Below are 27700 nucleotides of genomic sequence, written 5' to 3'. Positions count from 1 at the left end.
AGTCAAGCTACACTTTAATACACTCTCTTCTACGCTGGGAAAAACATGTTGAACATGTTTGAAACAATCTGTGGTTTGCTTTCACACTTAGCTGCTGTGCAGTCTAAGTCTGGTTATTCCTTTATTTTATTTATTTTTTTTGAAATATAAATGTCTTAGTTTTATTTATAATGCTTAATTTATAAACCTTTATTTTCTTTTTAGAATTTAATATATTACACAATTACAAGGAGTACTGTTTTTGTTTGTTCAATGCTTTATTTATTTTTTAACAAAGTAACATATTTATTTTCCTAATATGGCTATATTATATTATTTCTCTTTTCTTCTCTAAATTATTACAAATATATCAGTTAAATGTCTTGAAGTGCTTACAAAAGTTTATTGGATGCATTATGAATGTAAACTTTAATAAAAATATTGTGGAATCATATTTTTCTAAATCCAATTTAATACAAGATCGCTCATGTCATTTTATTTCTGGAATTCTGCTGATATTTACCTTTGAACAAAGGCCTGAGGCCTACAACAATGAGAAGTTGTTAGTGACATCTTACAGACTGATTTGAAACCATCAGACCATAGGGAGGGACTTTGTGTGTGATCTGGGTGTAATGTGTGTTTCTGAAGTAGGCTACCTGCAGAGATTTAACCCAGAGGTCACAGTAATGGAGATGAACGAACACACACACACACACACACACACACACACACACACACACACACACACACACACACACACACACACACACACACACACACACACACACACACACACACACACACACACACACACACACACACACACACACACTGCACACACACACACTCACTAAAACCCTATGACTGTCAGATGAAACAGCAGAGTCATACGTTCCATTTCTCTACAACACTAATGATGGGAACTGTGCATCATCTTCCACCAGACTAATGACAGTCAAACATGTCTAAGAATGCTCATTTATTTAGTCAGTACACAGCATCTGAGAACAAACACATTCTCAGATTATGAAGCACGTTTATTTATGACCTCAGAACAAGATCATGAAAGCATCACAGCAAACGTGAAACATCACGACGTACTGTGATTAAATAATGACAGAATTTTCATTGTTGAACCATCACTGACCACTTTTTGTTCTGTGTATCAGTTAATTTCTATTATATAGTTTAATATTTATATTAATATAATATATTTAATATAATAATTTAGTTTTTATATATTTATTTTTGAAAATGGCCTTTCAGTGGTGGATGTGTTAAACTTTGTTATTAAAGGATGACAGTGTCTTGCATTTCAGAAGTATTTGACAGTTATGGAGAATATTGTGAAATGGAAAACTTGACCCATGCCATCGCACCGACTTGCAAAACTCCCCAACAAACCTCTTAGTTGAAATAACAGTATGACGTCAGCTCTTTATTCCTATTTTGCTTCATTTAAATGGACAAATGGTCAATGTTACAAGATCAAATATATTTGAATCACTAAATTAAAACACTCTATTGACACACTGACTTGTCCTATTGGAATATTAAAAATAACTAGCTTTTTTCAGCATACATTGAATTTGTATTAATTAAATGACTGACAGCAAGGTTTGAAATTAAATATCATCTGAGAAGTTCATCAAATGGAGATCCCCGATCTACTTTTACACATATTAATTTAGCCGATGACATTTACACCTACCATGACAATCTAATATACAAGGAAAGCCAGATATGGTGATGAAACAGAACAATGATGAAATCATCTACAAAAATAAACGGACAGGATGTATAGCCCATGCAGTTTAAGTTCCGCTTTATTGACTATTTAAGGTGAACTAGTAAGAGTCTTGAATATATTCTCTCAGACACAAGCAGTGAGAGTTGAAGATCGACTGTGACAATGGAGACACAAAGGATCCTCATGAGGAGTTTGGCTGTTTTGGTTTTTGCATCTGTGATCTGGACTATAACAGGTAAAGTGCTTGAAACTGTTTGTATATTATTATATCTGATGGAACGGTGCAGAATATTGAGGATTACCTTGTTCTTCAGCATCAGCATGTGCATGTGATAATCAGAAGCCGATCACATGCTGTAAAGTCGTCTCCAGTGCAAAGTTGACTGATCCTATCATCGGTTTCAGGGTGCTACACCACAGACTTCCATGTCTGAAGGCCGTCGTGTAAGAATCCCAGTTCTTTTCTAAAGAAAACATGTCATGATTAGAGATCAACAGCATCTGATGCTAGATTTCTGTTTTAACTTTTTCATTCTCTTTAACAGCTTTAAGACTGAACGAGGAGAGTTCTGTCTTGATTGGAGACCACAATGGGTGAAGGAGGAAGTTAAGAAGCTTTTGTAAGTTAAACCCAACAAGTGTGGTGAAACATACCTGAATTTGTAACAACATAATCTTATAAAGTGTTGCATATTTAGCATAGTATTCTTGTATTCACATTGTTTTTTTTTGTGTGTGTGTTTTTGTTTTACGGAAGAGCTCAAAGAAACAAACGCCTGACTTCCACGCCACCACCAGCATCATCTATCAGTAAACTCACTCCTGTGGGAGGATCTTCCCAATCAACTGACAGATCATGAATCATGAATGTCTAAAAGCAAACTCATAATAAGAACACATCTTGAAGTAGTTCCTTGTTTAAAAACATTTCTAAAGTTTAAGAGATTATGCTGTTGTATTTTGAAAATATTTAACGTGACGGTTAGTAAATTAGGTGTATTTAAATTGAATATTTAAAATGTATGTTGTCGAATACATATGATGTAGTTTGACAGTGACAGTTCTTAATTTATTAAATTTATTCATACACTGAATAATAGTGAAACTGTCTTAGAACAAATATGTTTAAATAAATGATTAGCTTATATATTATATTTCACATTGAAATATATTTCGCTCAATGTACTGGTAATGGACTGTGTTAAGAAGGGTGACACAAGTCTGAGTGAAATTAAGACTGATTTCTATTAAAACAAACCTGGAAATTTTTGTGTTGATTATGCAAATGAACGAGTGCAATCTGAAACTACAAATAAACTATGATCAGCAACAACTGGTTTTGCTTGTGGTTGATGTTTCTGAATGTGTGCAAGAGGTCTCTGTCAGAAACGATGACACCTTTTCTCTTTAGCATCTTTATTCTTACATTAGCAGTTGGTTGATGACTATGTATGTCCTTCCTTGTGCTACTTATGTACATTTCATCCATAATCAGATGCTAATTTGTATGAATAAGTTGGTACTCTTATTATTGGTATCTTATGAAATTGAGTGTTGACAATGAAAAAGTCCTTTTCGATTTTTTTCGACATACTCATATGTTCATTTAAGTCATTAACATCTTCACAGCTTAATTAAGGAAGGAAGGAAGTAAATAAGTAAGTAAACAAACACTAAGCAGTAATAATGAAACAACAGTTTTAAAAAGTGATTTTTCACTATTATTCTATATTTTATTTTATAACTACATTTTCATGGGTTTAAATACAATATTTTTGTTATAAGAGACAATAAAAACAACTTTATGCATCAAAATCACTCCTTTCCTTGTAAGCATTTTGAACGTCTCCAGCACGTAATAACCCAAGAATCAAACACAGTTCACCCCACACACACATTATCACATCCGTCAAAAACTTAGGCTAGCTGTCGGTTTCAATATTAGAACTAAAACATCGACATAACACACTCATGGGCATCGATCACTTCACTGAATACTTGCCAGCATTACCATTACCACATCTTTTGATATCTTTTAATATTGAAAACATCATAATAGTTGAACGTTCCTTTAATGTCAGGTGCTTTTATGTCCAAGGGGTTGATTTCTATTCAAACTAACAGATAAAAAAAATAAAAAATAAAAAAAAATAATTGTTTATGTCACATTCAAACTGTCTTAGAAACATTTGATATTAAACAATACATAATGTGAGATGTGGTGGAAATGAGCGTGTGGTTGAAATGTTTTTGAGGGGGAAAATAGTTGAAGACACACCTAGTTATAGATGACAAATATAAAAGTACTTCTTGACAAACCATCAATAAATAAATGTCAACAAATCCATTGAGGTAAAGGACATCAAGTGGAGATCAACACATCAGCTTCAAGTTGTGTGTTTTCACCTGCAGAAACATAACCCATAAACTAAACTACGTGTATTTGTGGTCTGTTATTGCATTTTTTTCTAAGAGGGGATATTGGTTTCTCATAAATTATGCTGACGGGTAAAACTGACTGTATTGTGGGTAAGATGTGTGAATGCTTGAGAATTGATGATCACTTGATGCAATGCCTTCAAAAGGGTGGTGTTAAACTTGTGACGCATTATTCCTTCTGACTGCTATTGTACATCTCTTAAAAGACCTCCTCATAATAACAAACATACATAATCAACACCAACTAACTGACCAACACCTGTGATCTGGACACCGAGAGCTATGGCCTGGACTTCTAGATTCATCACCGTCACTGTTCTGGTCATCCTCATTGGATGCTTCACTGGTGCACTGGGCAACTGTAAGTAACTAAACATGCAGCACACAGTCAATGATACTGTTTCTGCTGATTATGAGAAACCTTTGGAAGAGATATCATAATGCTGTGATCATGAATTGGACTGGTTTGTCACATGGGGTCTGCAGGCTACTCTTACTGGTTAGAGATGCAAAGGAAGTCAATATCCTGTCTTGAACAATACCATATAAAAGGATTTGAGTCTAGATAGCACTTTCAAAACAGAATCTACATCTTCCTCATCTGGTTTTGTGAATATTTTGAGCAAACATCATGCATCTCTGCTGGAAATTAGCTCTGATGATGATGGTTCTTGTGTGTGTTACTGAGCAGCAAGTCAACTGTAAGTTTTGGGATTTTTTTATTATTGAATTTGTATTTTTATAAGAGCCTTTGGTACTGATTATTATGGATCTGCTGATTTTAATGAACTTTTTTTTATATTTATACTCAGATTTTGCATTTATGATCCATTTAATTCACACCAACCTGCTTTCATAATCCAAAGGCATAGTCCACCCAAAGATGAAAATTCTGTCATCATTTACTCATCCTCATGTTGTTGACTTTCTTTCTTCTGTGGAAGACAAAAGAAGATATTTTAAAGAGAGTTAGAAGCTAAACAGTTTCTGTTTAAAAATACAAAAGAAGTCAATGGGACATTTTTAAAAAAATATTGTTTTGTTCAGCAGAAAAAAAATGCACACATGTTTGGAACATCAGGGTGAGTAAATTATGACAGAATTTTCATTTTTGGGTGGACTATCTCTTTAATGATGGTGAATCCATTACTATAGATTGTGTTTAGCTATAGCACAGTTTGGTTTTCTTTGATGGAGCCCTTATCAAGATCAAGATCGTCTTGTTTTCACACATACTGTATACAGTACGCACAGTACAAGTGCTTTGGAGATTTCAATCTCTGTCTCTCTTTCAGATCGTCGGCCCACTAGAGTTGGAGTGACTTGCTGTAAGGAAGTGTCGAAGGGAAGAATCCCTCCTGAAGTTAAACTGATTGGATACAGACATCAGAATGCTCTGAGTCCGTGTGTGGATGCTATAGTGTAAGCTCTCTCTACACACATTTCACAGTTTTATATGTCTGATATTGTGTTCATTTCAGTGGTACTGTATATCTGTCCTGCAGATTCTACACAGAGAAAGACAAGTACTGCTCTGATCCAACAGCGCGCTGGATTCAATTCAGACTGAAAGGTACGGCCCTAAATTAATATGACATCTTAATATGATGCTTATGTATTGATAAAAAAACACTTATAATGTGATCATCTTTCCTCCAGGTCTGAAGGAGATTGAGGACTGAGCCAATGGAGGCCTAAAGATGCCGCAAATTTATCTAAATCAATCCATCTATATATTAAAAAAAGAGAATATATATATATAATGTAAGTTTATTTAATCAAAAAAGCACCATTAGATACCCTTTTAGCTTATGTGAATGTTAAAAGATGTTTCACTTAATTACTTTGTTTGATTTGCTTTCAAATTAAAATGCAAATGTAAAAAAAAAAAAACTGCTTATTCTTTCACACAAACATCCAGCCTTTTCTCTGTAACAGTTTGGACTGTATTTAATTATATTTAAGCTGAATCATTAAATAAATAGTTCACCAAAATAGGAACATTCTGTCATTCTTTACTCATCCTCGTGTCATTACAAATCAGAATTACTTTCTCTCTTCTGTGAGTAATGATACTTTTTCTTTTGAGTCCTTTTTGAGTTTGAAAGTTTCAGTCTCCATTGACTGTAATTGAATGGGGGAAAAACAGGTCAGCATACTGATAGTTTGCCAATTATAAGAGAATTTTAGTTTTTGGATGAAATATTTCTGTACATACTACATATATATTGAGTTTCAGTAATAGAATGTGCGCCATCTAATGGAGAACAGCATTAATGCACAGAGAAGGCCAAGCAATTAATCAGCCGAATTGGGTGTAGTACCCCTATGGGAATACCCCGTTGGTGCAGTCTCGACCCCCAATTTAATTGGTTTATTTTACAGCAATCTTATTGGCCTAGACGATTCAAGCCTGAGCATGCGCATTCCTTTATGTACTATTTTGTGAATGATTTTGCCGTATTAAAGAACTATTAAATGCTAACTCTAATCGTATCTTGTTATCGGTTTACCATGGTAATTTTAGTTAAGATCTATTAGCTAATGTTTTGTTGTACTTAAGACACAGAATAGATGAAGTTATTGTTTAAAAACGAACGCTTGGTGAAAGCACCTCAGTGTACCTCAGACTAATAGAGCTGTTTTACATTAGCGCATCATTCACTTGGCTTCTTCATATTTCCATCAGGATCGTGGATCAGCTCAAGCTCGGAATTTTCCGCAAATTATGATAATTCACTGTATTTTGTTCTCCAATGCTTGCATTTTTTGGCACAAAGTGCAAATAAAATGTTTAATGGCAAACTCATTTTCCTTGTTGTTTTCCTGTTAATGAAATATGAGGGCCAGCCAGGGCCTATATTGGTTCTGTATAGGCATATGTTATAGTTTTTTAAAGGATCCTGTTTTCTAATAGGCTGTCAGCCGGTTAACATATAGGCCTGCTACGACTATCTGTGACATCTGGTATTAAAAATCTAATTATTTATTGATCCTCCCCCGCATTGTGTGTTCAAGTTATAATCTGCGTCTACGGGATAAACATAGTTTCAAATATTAACACTTGCATATAGCTGTAGCCTAACTATTAAAAAAATCACTGCTGTAAATCTGTGCAATATAACAGTAGCCTACTTCAAAAAAAATTTAAATACCCAGCAGAGAATATTACAGTTTTTCTCGATTGCTTAAACACATTTCTTGAAACTATGCCTCGTATTCTCAAAACTGTAAACACAAATCCATAACGTCTCACCCAATTCCCCAAACATCCTATTTTCAGGTCAAAATGAAGCTCTACACTCAAAACCATTCACTCTTGCTGAAAAACCAAACTTTGACCTCAGACATCACACACAAGCCCTCAAAATCACACACACTACAACATAGTCTAACACACTGGAGCAATAAATTCAAAACAACATTTCCAAAACAAGTTATGTTGCTTGTGGTTCCCCCCCTCACAAACCTTTTCACATGATGAACACAAAAGACACAAGCAATGGATACATTGGCACATTTTTATTCATTCATGTACTACACAGTAAAACACACACACAACAAAACAAAACAAATTTTTTCCCCCTGTTTTACTTTTTTTTTCTTTTTTTTTCTCTCCTCTAATTTTTTTTTTTATATTTACTTACAGCAAGATGTGTGTGACCATCATATGACAGTAAAAGAGCACACACAAACCTTATTCTAATATGAAAGTGTATTGGAATGGTAAAGAGTGTTGGTCGTGACACTCCACTCAAGGAGACATTATGATGAACAAGTCTATAATGTTCCATGTATAGTTGAAAATACCATCATTGGCCGAGAAAGATAACATTCTGGGAGTCAAGACTATAAAGGAGAAAGGATGCCTTCCCTTCACTGTCACACTCTGTGTCACTCTGTGTGACTGTACGACTGCTGGCCTTTTCTTGCAAGAAAATAAACCTCATCAAAGACTATTGGAAAAGTTGGTCTTTTATTCAGTGAATTTTGTTTGCCACCACACCTCCCTGAAGGTTCTCGAGGCGACGGTAAAGCGACTCAAATGTGGCCTTACTCGTAGCCCAGCCTCCCTCATAGTCACACCATTGATAAAGACATGGGCAACTAGAGTGGCTTGAATTTCATCTGAGACTGCTCTTGCCCTTGTCCTTCCTTCTCCTCCTCCTTATCCCTCCTCGACCTCTTCCTTCATGTCTTTCTGGATCCATTGTTCCAAAACCCAAAAACTGATTTGGGCCCTTTTATCTGTCTATTGAAGGATCTGACTCTTAGTGTTTCCACTTGGGTAATTGTGTGCTAACTGAGCTGAAGCTGTGCTGACTTGAGTGAACAATATTGAATGCTAGTGCTTTATACATGACAACATGGTCTAGGCAATGAGAAATGAAGGAATTTGTGTGTAGAGTTTTGCAGTGACAGTTCAACAAATCTGACTCATGTGTCAAAACAGGGAATAGTGTTTATAGTTTCGGGAAATGGGTGTGCTTTTTGATAAATGGCATTATGGTTTTGAAATTTTAGTTCAAAAGTCTGGTTATAGTGTTTAAGTAATCGAGAAAAACTGTAATATTTATCACTTAAATACGCTCTTGAGCACATAAATAATAATATTTGCTATAGATCGCCATAATATGTTTTTTTTTTGTTTTTTTTTACTTTTCAGCTGCAGGGTTTTTAATTCCCATCGTACAAAAAAAAAAAAAAAAAAAAAACCTTTGGCCAGGGCTTGTATTATTTGGTAGCCTATTATTGTCTTATTTGCCACGTGTGGTTTAAAAAAATACAATTTAATAAAATAAAACACACTTTCGGAATTGTGTCTTACTGAAAATACAGTGAATTATCATCATTTGTGTAAAATCCCGAGTTTGTTTTTATTCACTGATCCTATAATGGAAAAATGAAGAAGCATAGATTAATGATGTAAAATGACAGAGCCCAGCTGCATGACATTCGGAAAATATTGTCTACTATCAGCCTAACAGGCTATCTCTCCTTGCAATGCTAGTAATTTAATCCAGTCATGCTCATTGCTCACTTAAAGTGGCACTGACTTATCTGATGGGTAAATTATTAAATATAATATAGCTACATTTCAAACATTGTATCATTTATATCAGCAACATATTTCTTTATATCTCCCAGCCCTGAACTGTTCAATATTAAAGCTTATGTTGGCCTATATGACTTTTTGTAAAGCTGCTTTAAATCGATGTGAATTGAGCGCTATACGGATAATTTTGACGCTTGATATAGACCTAGGTATAGGCTATATAGCCTATATATCATGGCCACGAATGAAGAATTCGTTCCCCAATTTAGCAGCACGTAGGCTATATTACACGGCGGTCTGCCTGCATGAAGGCATTGTTTGTTGTACAGTAACTTCATCTAACTTAAGTCGTATTAACTGTTTAACTCGTAATTAAGTTAATCAAAACATTATCCAATTGATTATTGAAATAGCCATGGTTATCACTTAATATTTCTGTAGTATGGCCAAACAGCGTAGTAGATCATTCATAAACTCGTACATAAAGGAATGCACATGCTCATGCCTCAAGTGTCCACGCCAATAAGATTGCTGTATTATAAACCAATGAAATTGGGGGTGGGCGGATCGACACATGTAGCCCCGCCTTATTGTGTCGCCCCGCCCCAATCGTCCAGACTGCACTCTGGGGATACTCGATTGGGTTGACAAAGTCAACCGGTGATTACTTGGCCAGCAATAAAACAAATGAAAGATGTTATGGAATTAAAACAAAAACAGAAACGAACATGAAGCAAATAACAACTTTGCATTCGTACGATACACACATCCCCAAACAAGACATTCAAAAATTGGGAAGTTATATTATATTAATGTAACTATGGGCTTAGGTATCTTTAAAATACTTATTAATGACAGAGTTCCTCAAAATTACTTTTTTTTTAAAAGTAGCGTAGGCCTACTCTGGCAATTCCATGTGACATGGTAGCCTACTTTAATAGGCCTATACCATGGTTCTGAATGTCATTAAAAACATAATAACACGGTACTTGTTTTAGTATTGTCTATCAGTGTAACGAGCAGGTGTTGAACCTAATACAAATACAGTTTTCATCGCTGACAAAAGGTTGTTTCAGTGGACTTTATCTGGAGATCTTTTTTTGTTGTCGGTTTTGAGTTACGGTTTTACAGAGTGACGCGTCGCTCCAAACGATTCAGTGCCTGAGCGAGTTGCCCGAATGATTCAGACTCATGAACCGGTTCAATAGGGTCGGACCGTTGTGCTAACCTGTTACACCAATTTAAAGAACCGACTCACAAGAGTAATTAATTTACGAATCGGGCATGGCCAGTTCTGATTAGTTGTGATATCTAAACATTAAAAGCTGTACACAGGACATGATTGCTGAAACATTGTGAGGGGAAAATGATTCTTTCCTTGGCAAACGGCAGTCTTTCTGGATAGACAAGGATTTAGCAGTCAAGTTTTACTAGACTTGGTTTAAGTCAAAAACATGCACCCTTAAACTGACACATCCTTGTGGAAACAGGATAAACACTCTCAAGTGTACCGGTAGTATACAGTAGGCATGAGAGCATAGATTGCATGGAGAAACAGAGCATATCATACTTGGGAATGTCCAAGAAGCATGCATAAAGACAAAGTATACATTAACAAAGACATGTAATAATATATAAATATACATTAAATAATACAGTATATGAATATAAGCAGTACATGGTCATCTACTATAATCTACTATAAATGATATACCAATTATTTAAAGTCCCTATGAAATCAAAATAGATTTATTTATTTTTGCTTTTGCTATGGATATGTTAGCCTTACTGTTATCTAAGCTAGTGTGTTCCAAAACAATGACAAAATTTCCATTTAGAAGATATAAGCATTCGAACTTAGTCTCTCACTTCTGCCAGTATGGATCAATAATTTTGCTTACATCACTCTGCACTTCAGCCTTTCATCAGATTTTCTGTCCAATCAGATGCTTTCTAGAATCTAAAGTGTCCCAACCCTGTCACTTGTTCAAGCATTTACTATTCTCTACATGGTGATGAATGGAACATAGTGCACTATATACCATAGGGTATAGGGAACGATTCAGACAGTGTAAATATGCTTTCCATTGGGGCCAATGAAGTCTGGTTTTGTGTGTGACGTGAATCGCCTCAGCGCGACACAGTCTGCTCCGGTCCAGAGACACGATAGCACAGAGCGGATCATATGCGCGAGTCAGTGCATAGCTACGACAAAACATATTATCACCCTTTTGAATTCTGCACAGAATGCTGTATTTTGAAGCAGAGGTCTTCAATCCTGCTCCTGGCAGTTTTAGTTCCAACTTGCTCCAGCACACCTGCCTTTGTATTTTCAAGCTCTCCTGAAGAGCTTGATGAGCTGATTCAGGTGTGTTTGTTGCATTTATAACATTTTATATTATAATAAAAAAAATTAAATAATTATGATCGTATTGTAAAATGTGAACTGTTATCAAACATATAATAAGTTCTTAATTTCGTTAGTTATAATAGACCAAAGTCAGGTTAGTGCCATATTTAATTTTTATTTAGTTTTTTTGACAGGAATGAAAATGAGGCTGTGAGGTCTAACCTAGTCTAACCTGAGCTCTTTCAATCAATGACGTTTCGTTGAAAGTTGTCGACTGACAGTCCCACTGACTGGCTGGAACAGATTGCCTACTATTCAGCAGCTGGTTAAACCCTTTTTAAAGGTACACTATGTAACTTTTGGCCCTCTAGTGGATAAAAAACAAAGTTCTTGCTTTACAGACGGGAACAAACCTCAGTGGTTCTTGTAGAAGCTCAAACTTGCTGCGTAACACACAAGAATTAACAAGAATCGCCAGCTGAGTACTAAAAATGCCACCTCCACGTGGCTTTTACAACATTTCAAATCATAGACATAATAAATACATAGACGCCCTATTGGCCGCTGGATCGTACGTCAACGGCGCCGCCATACTGCGGAGGGCAACTTTCCCATACCTCTCATAACGAGAATTGAGAAAAATGTCTATTTCGTGTGCTGCTTGGGGCTTTACAAATCGCCACACAATTGAAAACAGGTCTCAGGGAATTACCTTTCACAAGCAAAACTGAAAATTTGTTTCTGGTTGTATTTCATTTACTATTTTTATTTTCAGAGGAGAAAGGCCGCAGAAATACTACTGTTATTGTGTCACGAAATGTAGTTTTAAGAGTTTTTCAGTCGACAATGTAGTTGTTTAAAGCTCAAATATGTGGTTTATTTATAAAGATAGCGCCTATTTAAAAATGTTATCTGACAGTTTCGGAGTTGTGAGATCCAGCGATCACCGGGCGCTCAGCGCTCATGTACCCCGCCGAGAACAGCCTTACCTCGGCTAGTGCTTGACGTTCGCCGCTGGATCTGATGTCTTTAGTCTAGTGGTTAAACATGAGAATAATTCGTCTTGTGTAGGCTATATCTAACGGGCGATCTTTGGTCTCAATAATCTATCATTTGTTCCTTGGCAAATCGTTTTGGCTGAGGGCAAAGTGAAGTTTCATAACTTTAGTCTATTTAACTTTAACGTTGTAGCCTGCTGTATGTTTGACTGAATCGTTTACTTTATTTCTTGACTTGTAGCCTATAGCTTCTTATACCTTTTAAAAACTGAAATTTAACAAAAAGAGACAGGGTTGCGTCATTTTATTTTATATAGCCTATGTAAGAATATTTAAAAAATATATAAATTTACATTATTTATTATTGTTATTATAATAATATACCACTTGCTATTATCAATCTATTATAGTTATGCTGTTAAATTATTGTACTATTCATAGTAACTATTTAACTTATTATTAACTTATAGACAGAATATGCTTTTTCCACAATAAGAAAACTTTATTTAATTTAATGTGAAAATTAAATTATATCTCAGTATGGGGGTGTTCACAATTCTCAAGAATAAAAATAAAAAGCCAAATACATGACAAGCCTGAGCTTTGGCCATTCCTTATTAAAAAAATATTTTATAAGTCTAACTATCGAGATTTTAAATAACTACAGATGGAACTTTTTTGTACACCACATACAAACCACTGAAATCGGTTGATAAATGTAATTTTTTTTTTTGGTTTTTATCCAGAAAAACCGCAGCTCACCTGTTTACTTGCATTTGATTACAGCGCAGTCTTGCCCTCCGCAAAATGGCGGACGCGTTGACGTATCGCAGCAACGTTCCAAAGCGGCCAATAGGGTGTCTATGTATTTATTATGTCTGTTTCAAATCCCTTAATTCTCGCCATCTCTACGAAAAGCCAAGGCAATGTTGATTCATGTTTTATTGCGAGCTCTGATGCAAATTCTCTTTTTAAAAGTTACATAGTCTACCTTTAACTTAAAACACAGTGTTTTAAAAATGTTCAACAGAGAACAAATGAAAAGTCTAAAAACCCAACAATATAAATTAATTATAAATTAAGATTTGACCAAAATAAGGTTTTGATAGATTATTTTTTCAAAAAAAATGTATATGCCTAATGTCTGCAACATTTTTGCATGCGCCACTTTTTCCATTTGAACATTTTGCACAAAGGAAGCATGTTGTGGTGTGATTTCACACCAGCCGAAGACACTTGTAAAATTGTTATAAGTTTCACTTTACTTTTGTAATACTGATGTCCTTTAGGTTGCATATATAGTTTTTTTTTATTGTATAATGTAATAATATAATACACATGTTCACAGAGTTGATCTGTTTTGATACAGTTACTTAAAGGGGTGGTATAATGCCCTTTTCACAAGATGTAAAATAAATATCTGATGTCCCCAGAGAGTGTGTGTGAAGTTTTAGCTCAAAATACCCCACAGATATTTTTATATAGCATGTTAAAGTTGTCACTTTTTGAGGGATAGCAAAAACACACCTTTTTGTATCTGGCCCTTTAAATGCAAATATGCTGCTGCTCCCGACACAGAGGGCGGGGTTTCAAGAGTGTGTTAGCAGCTCCGATTACCTCACGCAGACACACACTAAAGTAACAGAAACTGTTCTGCCTTGAATTCATGTTGCTGATGTGGAGTTAACTATCTTCAGTTAGCATATTCTGTCATGCTAATCTATAAATCACTCATATAGGAACTGTTGTGAGATGCACACAGAGTGACTTTCTATTTCTTGTGTAAAGACGGATGCTACAGTTTGAGCTGACTCACAAATGTACTGGACTACAACTCTTCCTCTTCTCAACATGGACTGCGTGTACCCGGGGGGCGGGGTTTATGTAAATTTTAGGGTTGGTGATGTCACCCTGGAGGAATGTCATGTAGTCCCTACCAGCCATTTGTTGTAGTCCTTAAAAAATGATTTCTTTAAAAGCAAATATCTTCCTTTGCTTTGAACTTTGAGCATTGTAACTTTGCAGATATTGTTTATGCTCAAACAGCAACATTACACACTAAGTAGAGTTAGAAAAGTGAAATCATACTCAACCACCCCTTTAATTCTAAACGTTTTCCTCTGATTAGCTCATTCTTGCAAAAGAACAGTGACACAGCATCATCAGACTAGGGTGACTTGATGTCCCATTATTCAGTCCTGTATTTTACACTCCTTTCACATGTCCTGATTTGAGGCTTGACAAATGACAAATTTCAGAGAAACCCTATGACGATACTCTTAAATCATTCCTGTCGTCCATGATTTGTCATATCAAATAATTAGAAAATATAGCTAATCTTGCTGTGAAGCAACAACTGATATCTATAAATGTTTATTCTAAGAAAAAATAATAATTTTGTGCATATCATGTTGCAGAATGACTAACTATGGCGTAAGTTATTCCATTCGCTTTATTCATAGGAAGCATGAAGAAAGACAATACTTCCCTTTTTTCTGAGGACATAAAAAGCAACAGCGGCCCAAGAGCAGTAAACCATTTGTGGAATTTCACAGCACACAAGATCCCTCAGAAATCATGCACCTGTACTCAGCATCTCAACGACTGATGGTTATGATTTGTTTGGTTGCGTTCCTGTGTGCGTTTACATCAGGAGGTGAGTATCCTTCTCCTATTCTCCTACATTCTTCATGCAATCATTCTCCAATTATTTAAAAAAAAGTTTTATATTTCTTATCAGATTAGAAACATTTTTTATTATGTTTTTAGGCATAAATCTCACTAAATTCTTTTAGATTCATGCTTAAAACAAGAAAAAAAAGCATTTCCAGTGTGTTAAGAAAAATCTAAGATATGTTCTTTAAAGGAGAACTTGGTAACTTTTTTAACTTAATAAAACTGTCTAGAAATCATTTGGATGGTTAAACAACCTGTTCTGGTGATATTGGTGACTTTCCCCGCTCCCCCCAGCGTTCCCAGGCGGAAAACCAACCTTGCAACTTGCGCACTGCCGTCCCGGCAAAGTGAAATTGGAAGTCTCGTGAGAAGCGAGAACTAGAACGAGAACGAGCGCGAAACACAAATTGCTTTACGGCAATTCGACATAAACACACACGCATGTATGATGTATTACCAGATTACTCACCTCGGTAGACATAGCTCCACGCGATACAGTTGGCTTGCTCCGATCAAAACAAACGCACATGAGCAGCGGTAGAGAGGGGGAGGAGGCCGCCGCAAGTGAGTTTTTTACGACTGTGTTGTGAAATATACGCCCCCCCACAGCTGTAGGGGGAGCTCGTGGGGAAAACATGCGACAACAAAAGGGAAAATCAGCGAAGAAGTGACTAGAGTTCGCTAGAGTTACAGAGTTCTCCTTTAAGTCTTAATATCTTGTGCAGTTTTGCTTCACATATAAAATGATCTTGTTTTATTGATTCTTACATATTTTAATGGAAAAAAGATTGGCTCTTTTTTTCCCGCAAGTGTTAGACTTTGAACAGTGTTATTTATACAACCAAACACCATCAATAGCTTTTGAAATCAAACTAAATGGGAAAACATTATTTATGAATGTTTTTCTCTGTTTTGCAGTGATCTCTCATGACCCTAAAAGGCCAATATGCTGCAAAGAGGATACGCTCACATTAGAAAAACCATCGATCAAAATCACAAAATGTTACATCTTCCCAGCAAAAGGCAAATGTGCTGCGGCTGTAGTGTAAGTCAGTCCAGCAACATTCAAAGGAATCTCTTTTTGTCAAAGAGCATTTTATTGTGCCAATATCTGCAGTCTAAATGTATTTCTCCATTTCATCTTTACAGGTTCACTGATGAAAATAAATTGTACTGCATCGATCCTAAAGCTACATGGCTCAAAAGAAGGATTAATAATCTAAAACAGGTTAGAATTTACAGCTTACCTTTTTTTATTTTTTTAAACCTGTGGAATGCGTAAGGAGTAATACAGAACAACTGAACTGAATATAATATGACAACCTCTTCTTACAATGTACTGTATACTGGCATATGTATCATGTAAAGGGCCACTTCCTAACCTGTTTTTCTTCTGGTCTAATTCAACAGAGGGGTGTCATATGTGAAGATTATACTAAATCTTAAACGACACACATGGGGATTTGAACTTGGTCTTCACCAGCCACACTTTTCCGTTCGTGTCAGTCAGTCAAGCTACACTTTAATACACTCTCTTCTACGCTGGGAAAAACATGTTGAACATATTTCACAAGGAAACAATCTGTGGTTCGCTTTCACACTTAGCTGCTGTGCAGTCTAAGTCTGGTTATTCCTTAATCTTTTTTTTATTTTTGAAATATAAATGTCTTAGTTTTATTTATAATGCTTAATTTATAAACCTTTATTTTCTTTTTAGAATTGAATATATTACACAATTACAAGGAGTACTGTTTTTGTTTGTTCAATGCTTTATTTATTTTTTAACAAAGTAACATATTTATTTTCCTAATATTATTTCTCTTTTCTTCTCTAAATTATTACAAATATATCAGTTAAATGTCTTGAAGTGCTTACAAAAGTTTATTGGATGCATTATGAATGTAAACTTTAATAAAAATATTGTGGAATCATATTTAATACAAGATCGCTCATGTCATTTTATTTCTGGAATTTTGCTGATCTTTACCTTTGAACAAATGCCTGAGGCCTACAACAATGAGAAGTTGTTAGTGACATCTTACAGACTGATTTGAAACCATCAGACCATAGGGAGGGACTTTGTGTGTAATCTGGGTGTAGCGTGTGTTTCTGAAGTAGGCTACCTGCAGAGATTTAACCCAGAGGTAATGGAGTAATGGAGATGAACGAACACACACACACACACACACGCACACTAAATTATGTTTTATAACAAGGTTCGGGAGGAACACGTTCTAATGATCAAGCAATCAAGTCATTCTAACCAGCTGTCATCAATCAGTAATCAACAGGTCCACTCAATCAGCATGAGTTAAACCTATAAATATACGCAGTCGACTCACCCATATTCCTCGACAGTTTTTAGCATCCCTCCACCACCCCATCTCCTCACACTTGCATGGTTATCTTCCTAACCAGAGACGGGGGAGTACTCTGGGTTCGGGCCCAATTTCCGAGCTCGGAGCCCTCCCCCCGGACAGCACGCCAAATACACATAACCATTTACTCTCTGATCATTCGTAAGTGTGAACTCGTGAAAACCCTATGACTGTCAGATGAAACAGCAGAGTCATACGTTCCATTTCTCTACAACACTAATGATGGGAACTGTGCATCATCTTCCACCAGACTAATGACAGTCAAACATGTCTAAGAATGCTCATTTATTTAGTCAGTACACAGCATCTGAGAACAAACACATTCTCAGATTATGAAGCTTGTTTATTTATGACCTCAGAACACGATCATGAAAGCATCGCAGCAAACGTGAAACATCACGACGTACTGTGATTAAATAATGGCAGTTGTTGGTGAACTATCACTGATCACTTTTTGTTCTGTGTATCAGTTAATTGTATTATATAGTTTAATATTGTTATTAATATAATATATTTAATATATTAATTAAATTTTTATATATATTTTATATTTTTGAAAATGGCCTTTCAGTGGTGGATGTGTTAAACTTTGTTATTAAAGGATGACAGTGTCTTGCATTTCAGAAGTATTTGACAGTTATGGAGAATATTGTGAAATGGAAAACTTGACCCATGCCATCGCACCGACTTGCAAAACTCCCCAACAAACCTCTTAGTTGAAGTAACAGTATGACATCAGCTCTTTATTCCTATTTTGCTTCATTTAAATGGACAAATGGTCAATGTTACAAGATCAAATATATTTGAATCACTAAATTAAAAAACACTCTATTGACACACTGACTTGTCCTGTTGGAATATTAAAAATAACTAGCTTTTTTCAGCATACATTGAATTTGTATTAATTAAATGACTGACAGTAAGGTTTGAAATTAAATATCATCTGAGAAGTTCATCATATGGAGATCCCCGATCTACTTTTACACATATTAATTTAGCCGATGACATTTACACCTACCATGACAATCTAATATACAAGGAAAGCCAGATAATGGTGTTGAAACAGAACAATGATGAAATCATCTACAAAAATAAACGGACAGGATGTATAGCCCATGCAGTTTAAGTTCCGCTTTATTGACTACTTAAGGTGAACTAGTGAGAGTCTTGAATATATTCTCTCAGACACAAGCAGTGAGAGTTGAAGATCGACTGTGACAATGGAGACACAAAGGATCCTCATGAGGAGTTTGGCTGTTGTGGTTTTTGCATCTGTGATCTGGACTATAACAGGTAAAGTGCTTGAAACTGTTTGTATATTATTATATCTGATGGAACGGTGCAGAATATTGAGGTTTACCTTGTTCTTCAGTCTCAGCAGATGCTAATCAGAAGCCGATCAACTGCTGTAAAGTCCTCTCCAGTGCAAAGTTTACTGATCCTATCATCGGTTTCAGACTGCTACACCACAATCTTCCATGTCTGAAGGCCGTCGTGTAAGAATCCAAGTTCTTCTCTAAAGAAAACAAGTCATGATTAGAGATCAACAGCATCTGATGCTAGATTTCTGTTTGAACTTTTTCATTCTCTTTAACAGCTTTAAGACTGAACGAGGAGAGTTCTGTCTTGATTGGAAGCAACAATGGGTGAGGGAGGAAGTTAAGAAGCTTGAGGAAGTTAAGAAGCTTTTGTAAGTTAAATCCAACAAGTGTGGTGAAACATACCTGAATTTGTAACAACATAATCTTATAAAGTGTTGCATATTTAGCTTAGTATTCTTGTATTCACATTGTTTTTTTGTTGTGTTTTACAGAAGAGCTCAAAGAAACAAAAGCCTGACTTCCACGCCACCACCAGCATCATCTATCAGTAAACTCACTCCTGTGGGAGGATCTTCCCAATCAACTGACAGATCATGAATCATGAATGTCTAAAAGCAAACTCATAATGAGAACACATCTTGAAGTAGTTACTTGTTTTAAAAACATTTCTAAAGTTTAAGAGATTTTGCTGTTGTATTTTGAAAATATTTAACGTGACGGTTAGTAAATTAGGTGTATTTAAATTGAATATTTTAAATGTAGGCTTTGTTGTCGAATACATATGATGTAGTTTGACAGTGACAGTTCTTAATTTATTCATACACTGAATAATAGTGAAACTGTTTTAGAACAAATGTGTTTAAATAAATTATTAGCTTATATATTATATTTCACATTGAAATATATTTCGCTCAATGTACTGGTAATGGACTGTGTTAAGAAGGATGACACAAGTCTGAGTGAAATTAAGACTGATTTCTATTAGAACAAACCTGGAAAATGTTGTGTTGATTATGCAAATGAACGAGTGCAATCTGAAACTACAAATAAACTATGATCAGCAACAACTGGTTTTGCTTGTGGTTGATGTTTCTGAATGTGTGCAAGAGGTCTCTGTCAGGAACGATGACACCTTTTCTCTTTAGCATCTTTATTCTTACATTAGCAGTTGGTTGATGACTATGTATGTCCTTCCTTGTGCTACTTATGTACATTTCATCCATAATCAAATGCTAATTTGTATGAATAAGTTGGTACTCTTATTATTGGTATCTTATGAAATTGAGTGTTGACAATGAAAAAGTCCTTTTCGATTTTTTTCAACATACTCATATATGTTCATTTAAGTCATTAACATCTTCACAGCTTATTTAAGGAAGGAAGGAAGGAAGTAAATAAGTAAGTAAACAAACACTAAGCAGAAATAATGAAACAACAGTTTTAAAAAGTGATTTTTCACTATTATTCTATATTTTATTTTATAACTACATTTTCATGGGTATAAATACAATATTTTTGTTATAAGAGACAATAAAAACAACTTTATGCATCAAAATCACTCCTTTCCTTGTAAGCATTTTGAACGTCTCCAGAACGTAATAACCCAAGAATCAAACACAGTTCACCCCACACACACATTATCACATCCGTCAAAAACTTAGGCTGGCTGTCGGTTTCAATATTAGAACTAAAACATCGACATAACACACTCATGGGCATCGATCACTGCACTGAATACTTGCCAGCATTACCATTACCACATCTTTTGATATCTTTTAATATTGAAAACATCATAATAGTTGAACGTTCCTTTAATGTCAGGTGCTTTTAAGTCCAAGGGGTTGATTTTTATTCAAAATTAAAAAAAATATATAAAAAAAAATTTATGTCACATTCAAACTGTCTTAGAAACATTTGATATTAAACAATACATACTGCGAGATGTGGTGGAAATGAGCGTGTGGTTGAAATGTTTATGAGGAAAAAAATAGTTGAAGACACACCTAGTTATAGATGACAAATATAAAAGTACTTCTTGACAAACCATCAATAAATAAATGTCAACAAATCCATTGAGGTAAAGGACATCAAGTGGAGATCAACACATCAGCTTCAAGTTGTGTGTTTTCACCTGCAGAAACATAACCCCTAAACTAAACTACGTGTATTTGTGGTCTGTTATTGCATTTTTTTTCTAAGGGGGGATATTGGTTTCTCATAAATTATGCTGACGGGTAAAACTGACTGTATTGTGGGTAAGAGGTGTGAATGCTTGAGAATTGATGATCACTCGATGCAATGCCTTCAAAAGGGTGGTGTTAAACTTGTGACGCATTATTCCTTCTGACTGCTATTGTACATCTCTTAAAAGACCTCCTCATAATAACAAACATACATAATCAACACCAACTAACTGACCAACACCTGTGATCTGGACACCGAGAGCTATGGCCTGGACTTCTAGATTCATCACCGTCACTGTTCTGGTCATCCTCATTGGATGCTTCACTGGTGCACTGGGCAACTGTAAGTAACTAAACATGCAGCACACAGTCAATGATACTGTTTCTGCTGATTATGAGAAACCTTTGGAAGAACCCTTAATTTTGCAGGATATCATAATGCTGTGATCATGAATTGGAATGGTTTGTCACATGGGGTCTGCAGGCTACTCTTACTGGTTAGAGATGCAAAGGAAGTCAATATCCTGTCTTGCACTGTTAGACTTTTCAAGGGTTTTTTACAGTAACTTACTGGCAACACTGTTGCCAGTAAGTTACTGTAATTAAGAGTTACAGTACCAAACCGTATTTCAGTTTTGTGTAATACAGTGCATTACTGTAAAAACGAAGCTAATCAGTACAGTGCATTACTGTAAAAACTAAGCTAATCAGTACACTACTGTAATTATTTTTATTTGTACTAAATATAAATTAGATTTGATAATTTTGATATATGATTAATTTTATTTTTATCCTACATAAGTACTACTTTCATACAAACCAATTAGACAAAGTTATCACAAAATACATTTTTTTTATTTAAAACATTTCATATATATCACAAAATAAACATGCCAATGCTGGAAATGATGTGTGAAATTTTTACACATTAATGGGTAAGTTTAGAGACAACATTTTTTGTGTTAATTTTAACTCATTCATTGTGTTAATGATTTTAACAAAGTAAATATGTCAGAGAGGTTAGCACAAAGATGTGTAAACGTGTTAAATTAACACATTATGTGCTGTCCTTCACTGCAAACATTTTTGAAAACATACATAAAATCATTAACAAAACATTAGCATTTGACTAAATGAATGTAGAGTCATTGGTTGTTTAGCTTATACAAGTATTATAATGAAATATCAACCATTACATTCATAAAACTGCAGAATATAAATACATTAAGCATTCAAAAAGGAAATGTCCAAAACAGGACAAAACACAGTTCTTTTCACAATACAAGATACATAACCCCACCTTAAAAATAATTTCACTTATTTCCCAAAATGTGTTGGATTCATGTACACTGGTGGCCAAAAGAAGTATTTAAGTGGCGTAATGTTTTTGAAAGAAGTCTCTTTGATGCTCAAGAAACATTTATTATTATTATCAATGTCTGACTGTCTACTCCATCTTTTCTTCAGCATAGGAGTAAAAGTCATCAAAATAATCTTTAAAAAGCCAACACAATGTTTTTGTCCACCTTTGTGAATAAATGAACTTCTCCAAAGATTGGTTCCTGTTCAGAACTTGATTGACAACATCAGAGTGTTCCCTGGTCTGCATGCGTGCCCACAAACACAAATGTACTCAGTCCTTCAGAGGAGATCCCGGTTCCAAAACTATATGAGAGAGAGAGAGAGAGAGAGAGAGAGAGAGAGAGAGAGAGAGAGAATATTAGTGTCACATTATTTTTAACCTCCTTTTTTGTTAATTTTTATTATTATTTTCACAAAAACTTAAGAATATATATTTGTAAACAGCTTTTGTCAATAAATAGCATACAAAAGAACTAAATTAAATTATGCCAGATTAAATTTTAATACTTACAAATCCTAAATTCTGTCCAAAAATGCTGAGATGCATAGAAAGAAGTTGAACGACTGAAATAGATGATTTTAGCCCATTTCAGCTTGTCTGCAGTGAAGGAGTACCTGTTTGAGACAAATACACAGTAAGATACATGCAAGAAATCACTGTGTGATGATCGTTCTCCTTCCTACAGTAGTTAACCCACCTGTGCGCTGATATTAGGACCTTCCTAGTCAGGTGGAACTGCAATGGTAGAGTCGCTGGCTAATAAAATATAAAAATAATGCAAAAATATAAACTTAAGTTGTTTAGAATGCTAGATTTGGTCTTAGTGAGAGTTTTACTGCAGTGCTTACCTGGATACATTTAATCTGGTGAGACTGAACAAAGACAATGGTCCATCTTCTGATTGGTTCATTTGCTGTGTAATAAAGTTAGACATAATGCAAAGGTCACTTATTTGATATAAAGTTAGCCAATTTTATAGAGATTTTATAAGATATTGTTAGCTACCTAGTCTGCACCAGTGGCTCAAAAGCAATTTTCACATAGTGTATGCTAATCATTTCAGCAAACTTATCTCAAAATATATCACAAATGGGCTGGCCTACCTCTGGAATCTTGCTAAGTCACTGGCGCGAATTGGCGCTTTGTTGCAGTTGCCTTTAAACACAAAAATGGAAGTAAATATTAAATTCCATAAAAAAAAAAAAACTATAATATGGTATAGTTTGCAAACTAATGCTAAAACTATAAAGGTTCTCATCAGTAGGCCAACATTAAGATATAAACAGAATTTCACATTAGTTTATTCACATTTATTGTTAATGTAAACGCGTTGCTCGTTGGCATATTTTAACTCGACAATTCAATAATCTAACAAAGTGTGTAAAATGAAACGTTAGCTCAGTTTACCATGGTAAAGTTCGTTACCGCCATGTTGACGACGAGTAACGTTTGGCTAACGTTAACGTTATAACATACGTTAAACTGGGCACAATCCTGTCAACATACACAAAATGTTTTTTTTTTTTTTTTTTTTTTACCTTGCTTGCTGATCTCTCTCTCGGTGAAGTGAATTCCGTCTCTTCCCCGGGCCAGACACGAACGTCGCGATCCAACAAAAGACAGACCCCATTACCTACACTGGATGTCTGTCTGACGCGACACGACAAATCCCAGACAGTGTAGTGATGCGCCGCGGCCGTTATATTTCAGACGTAGTCCGATACGAGTCCAAGCGCTCGCACTAGTTCTTACAAGGGATAAACAGGTTTGCATTTAAAGGTCCGGTCGCTTCAATGTGTCCAATATAGACAGCCTCTGGCTATTATAGCGTTGTAGACACGTGGTGTAAGGCAAAAATTAGGAAATAAAAAGCACGGTGGAATGGTGCCAGCCAGAGAGGCAGTTACGTCAAATACAGTAGTATACAGCACATTTAAAAAATACAGTAAGTCTCTGTATGTGGTGTTAGACGTCACAGAAAATTCCCATGATGCAATTGGAATCACAGTTATTTACTGTAAAGAGAAATAGCAGTATAATACTGGGGGATTTAAAGTAAATAACTGTAGAAATTACAGAAAAGTCTAACAGTGTGAACAATACCATATAAAAGGATTTGAGTCTAGATAGCACCTTCAAAACAGAATCTACGTCTTCCTCATCTGGTTTTGTGAATATTTTGAGCAAACATCATGCATCTCTGCTGGAAATTAGCTCTGATGATGATGGTTCTTGTGTGTGTTACTGAGCAGCAAGTCAACTGTAAGTTTTGGGATTTTTTTATTATTGAATTTGTATTTTTATAAGAGCCTTTGGTACTGATTATTATGGATCTGCTGATTTTAATTAACTTTTTTTATATTTATACTCAGATTTTGCATTTATGATCCATTTAATTCACACCAACCTGCTTTCATAATCCAAAGGCATAGTCCACCCAAAGATGAAAATTCTGTCATCATTTACTCATCCTCATGTTGTTGACTTTCTTTCTTCTGTGGAAGACAAAAGAAGATATTTTAAAGAGAGTTAGAAGCTAAACAGTTTCTGTTTAAAAATACAATAGAAGTCAATGGGACATTTTTTAAAAAAATATTGTTTTGTTCAGCAGAAAAAAAATGCACACGTTTGGAACATCAGGGTGAGTAAATTATGACAGAATTTTCATTTTTGGGTGGACTATCTCTTTAATGATGGTGAATCCATTACTATAGATTCTGTTTAGCTATAGCACAGTTTGGTTTTCTTTGATGGAGCCCTTATCAAGATCAAGATCGTCTTGTTTTCACACATACTGTATACAGTACGCACAGTACAAGTGCTTTGGAGATTTCAATCTCTGTCTCTCTTTCAGATCGTCGGCCCACTAGAGTTGGAGTGACTTGCTGTAAGGAAGTGTCGAAGGGAAGAATCCCTCCTGAAGTTAAACTGATTGGATACAGGCATCAGAATGCTCTGAGTCCGTGTGTGGATGCTATAGTGTAAGCTCTCTCTACACACATTTCACAGTTTTACTGTATATGCCTGATATTGTGTTCATTTCAGTGGTACTGTATATCTGTCCTGCAGATTCTACACAGAGAAAGACAAGTACTGCTCTGATCCAACAGCGCGCTGGATTCAATTCAGACTGAAAGGTACGGCCCTAAATTAATATGACATCTTAATATGATGCTTATGTATTGATAAAAAAAACACTTATAATGTGATCATCTTTCCTCCAGGTCTGAAGGAGATTGAGGACTGAGCCAATGGAGGCCTAAAGATGCAGCAAATCTATCTAAATCAATCCATCTATATATATATATATATAAAAAAGAGAATATATATAATGTAAGTTTATTTAATCAAAAAAGCACCATTAGATACCCTTTTAGCTTATGTGAATGTTAAAAGATGTTTCACTTAATTGCTTTGTTTGATTTGCTTTCAAATTAAAACGCAAATGTAAAAAAAAATAAACTGCTTATTCTTTCACACAAACATCCAGCCTTTTCTCTGTAACAGTTTGGACTGTATTTAATTATATTTAAGCTGAATCATTAAATAAATAGTTCACCCAAATAGGAAAATGTTGTCATTCTTTACTCATCCTCGTGTCATTACAAATCAGTATTACTTTCTCTCTTCTGTGAGTAATGATACTTTTTCTTTTGAGTCCTTTTTGAGTTTGAAAGTTTCAGTCTCCATTGACTGTAATTGAATGGGGGAAAAACAGGTCAGCATACTGATAGTTTGCCAATTATAAGAGAATTTTCGTTTTTGGGTGAAATATTTCTCTACATACTACATATATATTGTGTTTCAGTAATAAAATGTGCGCCATCTAGTGGAGAACAGCATTAATGCACAGAGAAGGCCAAGCAATTAATCAGCCGAATTGGGTGTTGCACCCCTATGGGAATACCCCCTTGGTGCAGTCTGGAGGCCCAATTTAATTGGTTTATTTTACAGCAATCTTATTGGCCTAGACGATTCAAGCCTGAGCATGCGCATTCCTTTATGTACTATTTTGTGAATGATTTTGCCGTATTAAAGAACTATTAAATGCTAACTCTAATCGTATCTTGTTATCGGTTTACCATGGTAATTTTAGTTAAGATCTATTGGCTAATGTTTTGATGTACTAAAGACACAGAATAGATGAAGTTATTGTTTAAAAACGAACGCTTGGTGAAAGCACCTCAGTGTACCTCAGACTAATAGAGCTGTTTTACATTAGCGCGTCATTCACTTGGCTTATTCATATTTCCATCAGGATCGGTGGATCAGCTCAAACTCGGAATTTTACGCAAATTATGATAATTCACTGTATTAAAGAAAGACATCAGACAAACCCGCACGCAAGCAGCTGATTTAAAATTGTAAAGCACGACCGTTTTTTATTGTTGATTTTTTTTTAACAAGATTTGTTCTCCAATGCTTGCATTTTTGGGCACAAAGTGCAAATAAAATGTTAAATGGCAAACTCATTTCCCTTGTTGTTTTCCTGTTAATGAAATATGAGGGCCAGCCAGGGCCTATATTGGTTCTGTATAGGCCTATGTTATAGTTTTTAAAGGTTCCTGTTTTCTAATAGGCTGTCAGCCGGTTAACATATAGGCCTGCTACGACTATCTGTGACATCAGGTATTAAAAATCTAATTATTTATTGATCCTCCCCCGCATTGTGTGTTCATGTTATAATCTGCGTCTACGGGATTAACATAGTTTCAAATATTAACACTCGCATATAGCTGTAGCCTAACTATTAAAAAAATCACTCCACTCAAGGAGACATTATGATGAACAAGTCTAAGAATGTTCCACGTATAGTTGAAAATACCATCATTGGCCGAGAAAGATAACATTCTGGGAGTCAAGACTATAAAGGAGAAAGGATGCCTTCCCTTCACTGTCACACTCTGTGTCACTCTGTGTGACTGTACGACTGCCGGCCTTTTCTTGCAAGAAAATAAACCTCATCAAAGACTATTGGAAAAGTTGGTCTTTTATTCAGTGAATTTAGTTTGCCACCACACCTCCCTGAAGGCTCTCGAGGCGACGGTAAAGCGACTCAAATTTGGCCTTACTCGTAGCCCAGCCTCCCTCATAGTCATACCATTGATAAAGACATGGGCAACTAGAGTGGCTTGAATTTCATCTGAGACTGCTCTTGCCCTTGTCCTTCCTTCTCCTCCTCCTTAACCCTCCTCGACCTCTT

The 27700-nt window shown here is 35.4% G+C and overlaps 4 protein-coding genes and 1 long non-coding RNA gene across 16 annotated transcripts in view; 4 read left to right on the top strand and 1 right to left on the bottom strand.

Annotated features, from left to right (window-relative positions):
• The window catches only part of LOC309509691 (eotaxin-like), a 243725-nt gene that overhangs the window by 201232 nt on the left and 14793 nt on the right, over positions 1 to 27700 (top strand). For 2 of the 9 annotated variants that reach the window (XR_014209998.1, XR_014209999.1), the window contains exons 1-4: positions 13142 to 15231; positions 16170 to 16296; positions 16401 to 16479; positions 16662 to 18922. Coding sequence is in view for 6 of the 9 variants with exons in the window: in XM_082184495.1 (XP_082040621.1) it covers positions 18850 to 18922; positions 19002 to 19125 (197 nt within the window). In the remaining 3 variants the exon portion in view is untranslated. Of the gene's footprint in view, positions 1 to 13141; positions 15232 to 16169; positions 16297 to 16400; positions 16480 to 16661; positions 18940 to 19001; positions 19126 to 27700 lie in introns of those variants that run through there. The other 7 variants (XM_082184494.1, XM_082184493.1, XM_082184495.1 and 4 more) reach the window with 7 other exon arrangements.
• On the top strand, positions 708 to 3065 carry LOC309509690 (uncharacterized protein). 2 transcript variants are annotated; one of them, XM_082184490.1, is made up of 4 exons: positions 708 to 1967; positions 2047 to 2176; positions 2278 to 2352; positions 2487 to 3065. In XM_082184490.1, exons 1-4 carry the CDS (start codon positions 1895 to 1897, stop codon positions 2590 to 2592), a joined length of 384 nt encoding a protein of 127 aa, XP_082040616.1. In that variant the 5' UTR covers positions 708 to 1894; the 3' UTR covers positions 2593 to 3065. The 2 variants fall into 2 exon arrangements, with proteins under 2 accessions (XP_082040616.1, XP_082040617.1); XM_082184491.1 differs by having other exon boundaries at positions 1160 to 1967; positions 2490 to 3065.
• Positions 4289 to 6172, top strand: LOC309509698 (C-C motif chemokine 8-like). 2 transcript variants are annotated; one of them, XM_082184512.1, is made up of 4 exons: positions 4289 to 4532; positions 5467 to 5593; positions 5677 to 5744; positions 5831 to 6172. In XM_082184512.1, the coding sequence occupies exons 1-4, from the start codon at positions 4454 to 4456 to the stop codon at positions 5851 to 5853; spliced, it is 297 nt and encodes a 98-aa protein (XP_082040638.1). In that variant the 5' UTR covers positions 4289 to 4453; the 3' UTR covers positions 5854 to 6172. The 2 variants fall into 2 exon arrangements, with proteins under 2 accessions (XP_082040638.1, XP_082040639.1); XM_082184513.1 differs by lacking the exon at positions 4289 to 4532 and adding an exon at positions 4596 to 4872.
• On the top strand, positions 21258 to 25802 carry LOC309509697 (C-C motif chemokine 8-like). 2 transcript variants are annotated; one of them, XM_082184510.1, is made up of 4 exons: positions 21258 to 21477; positions 25352 to 25478; positions 25567 to 25634; positions 25722 to 25802. In XM_082184510.1, exons 1-4 carry the CDS (start codon positions 21399 to 21401, stop codon positions 25742 to 25744), a joined length of 297 nt encoding a protein of 98 aa, XP_082040636.1. In that variant the 5' UTR covers positions 21258 to 21398; the 3' UTR covers positions 25745 to 25802. The 2 variants fall into 2 exon arrangements, with proteins under 2 accessions (XP_082040636.1, XP_082040637.1); XM_082184511.1 differs by lacking the exon at positions 21258 to 21477 and adding an exon at positions 24599 to 24759.
• On the bottom strand, positions 21979 to 24511 carry LOC309509704. The gene is made up of 6 exons (XR_014210012.1): positions 24036 to 24511; positions 23601 to 23652; positions 23346 to 23410; positions 23195 to 23253; positions 23008 to 23111; positions 21979 to 22799 (listed from the first exon to the last, which is right to left on the bottom strand). It is a non-coding gene; the product is annotated as an uncharacterized lncRNA (long non-coding RNA).

The sequence above is a fragment of the Leuciscus leuciscus genome (genome assembly GCF_965113295.1).
Source record: "Leuciscus leuciscus genome assembly, chromosome: 11".
Taxonomy (NCBI): Eukaryota; Metazoa; Chordata; class Actinopteri; order Cypriniformes; family Leuciscidae; genus Leuciscus; species Leuciscus leuciscus.
This window is presented reverse-complemented; position numbering and strand designations above follow the sequence as displayed.

Bases quoted from the DNA above. Each gene is read 5' to 3' on its own strand.
- LOC309509690 (XM_082184490.1), top strand. From the start codon at position 1,895: ATGGAGACACAAAGGATCCTCATGAGGAGTTTGGCTGTTTTGGTTTTT. The intron at 1,968-2,046 runs GTAAAGTGCTTG...CTTGTTCTTCAG, and splicing joins TGTGATCTGGACTATAACAG to CATCAGCATGTGCATGTGAT. The intron at 2,177-2,277 runs GTAAGAATCCCA...TCTCTTTAACAG, and splicing joins CCATGTCTGAAGGCCGTCGT to CTTTAAGACTGAACGAGGAG.
- LOC309509698 (XM_082184512.1), top strand. From the start codon at position 4,454: ATGGCCTGGACTTCTAGATTCATCACCGTCACTGTTCTGGTCATCCTC. The intron at 4,533-5,466 runs GTAAGTAACTAA...TCTCTCTTTCAG, and splicing joins CACTGGTGCACTGGGCAACT to ATCGTCGGCCCACTAGAGTT. The intron at 5,745-5,830 runs GTACGGCCCTAA...TCTTTCCTCCAG, and splicing joins GATTCAATTCAGACTGAAAG to GTCTGAAGGAGATTGAGGAC.
- LOC309509697 (XM_082184510.1), top strand. From the start codon at position 21,399: ATGGCCTGGACTTCTAGATTCATCACCGTCACTGTTCTGGTCATCCTC. The intron at 21,478-25,351 runs GTAAGTAACTAA...TCTCTCTTTCAG, and splicing joins CACTGGTGCACTGGGCAACT to ATCGTCGGCCCACTAGAGTT. The intron at 25,479-25,566 runs GTAAGCTCTCTC...TCTGTCCTGCAG, and splicing joins CCGTGTGTGGATGCTATAGT to ATTCTACACAGAGAAAGACA.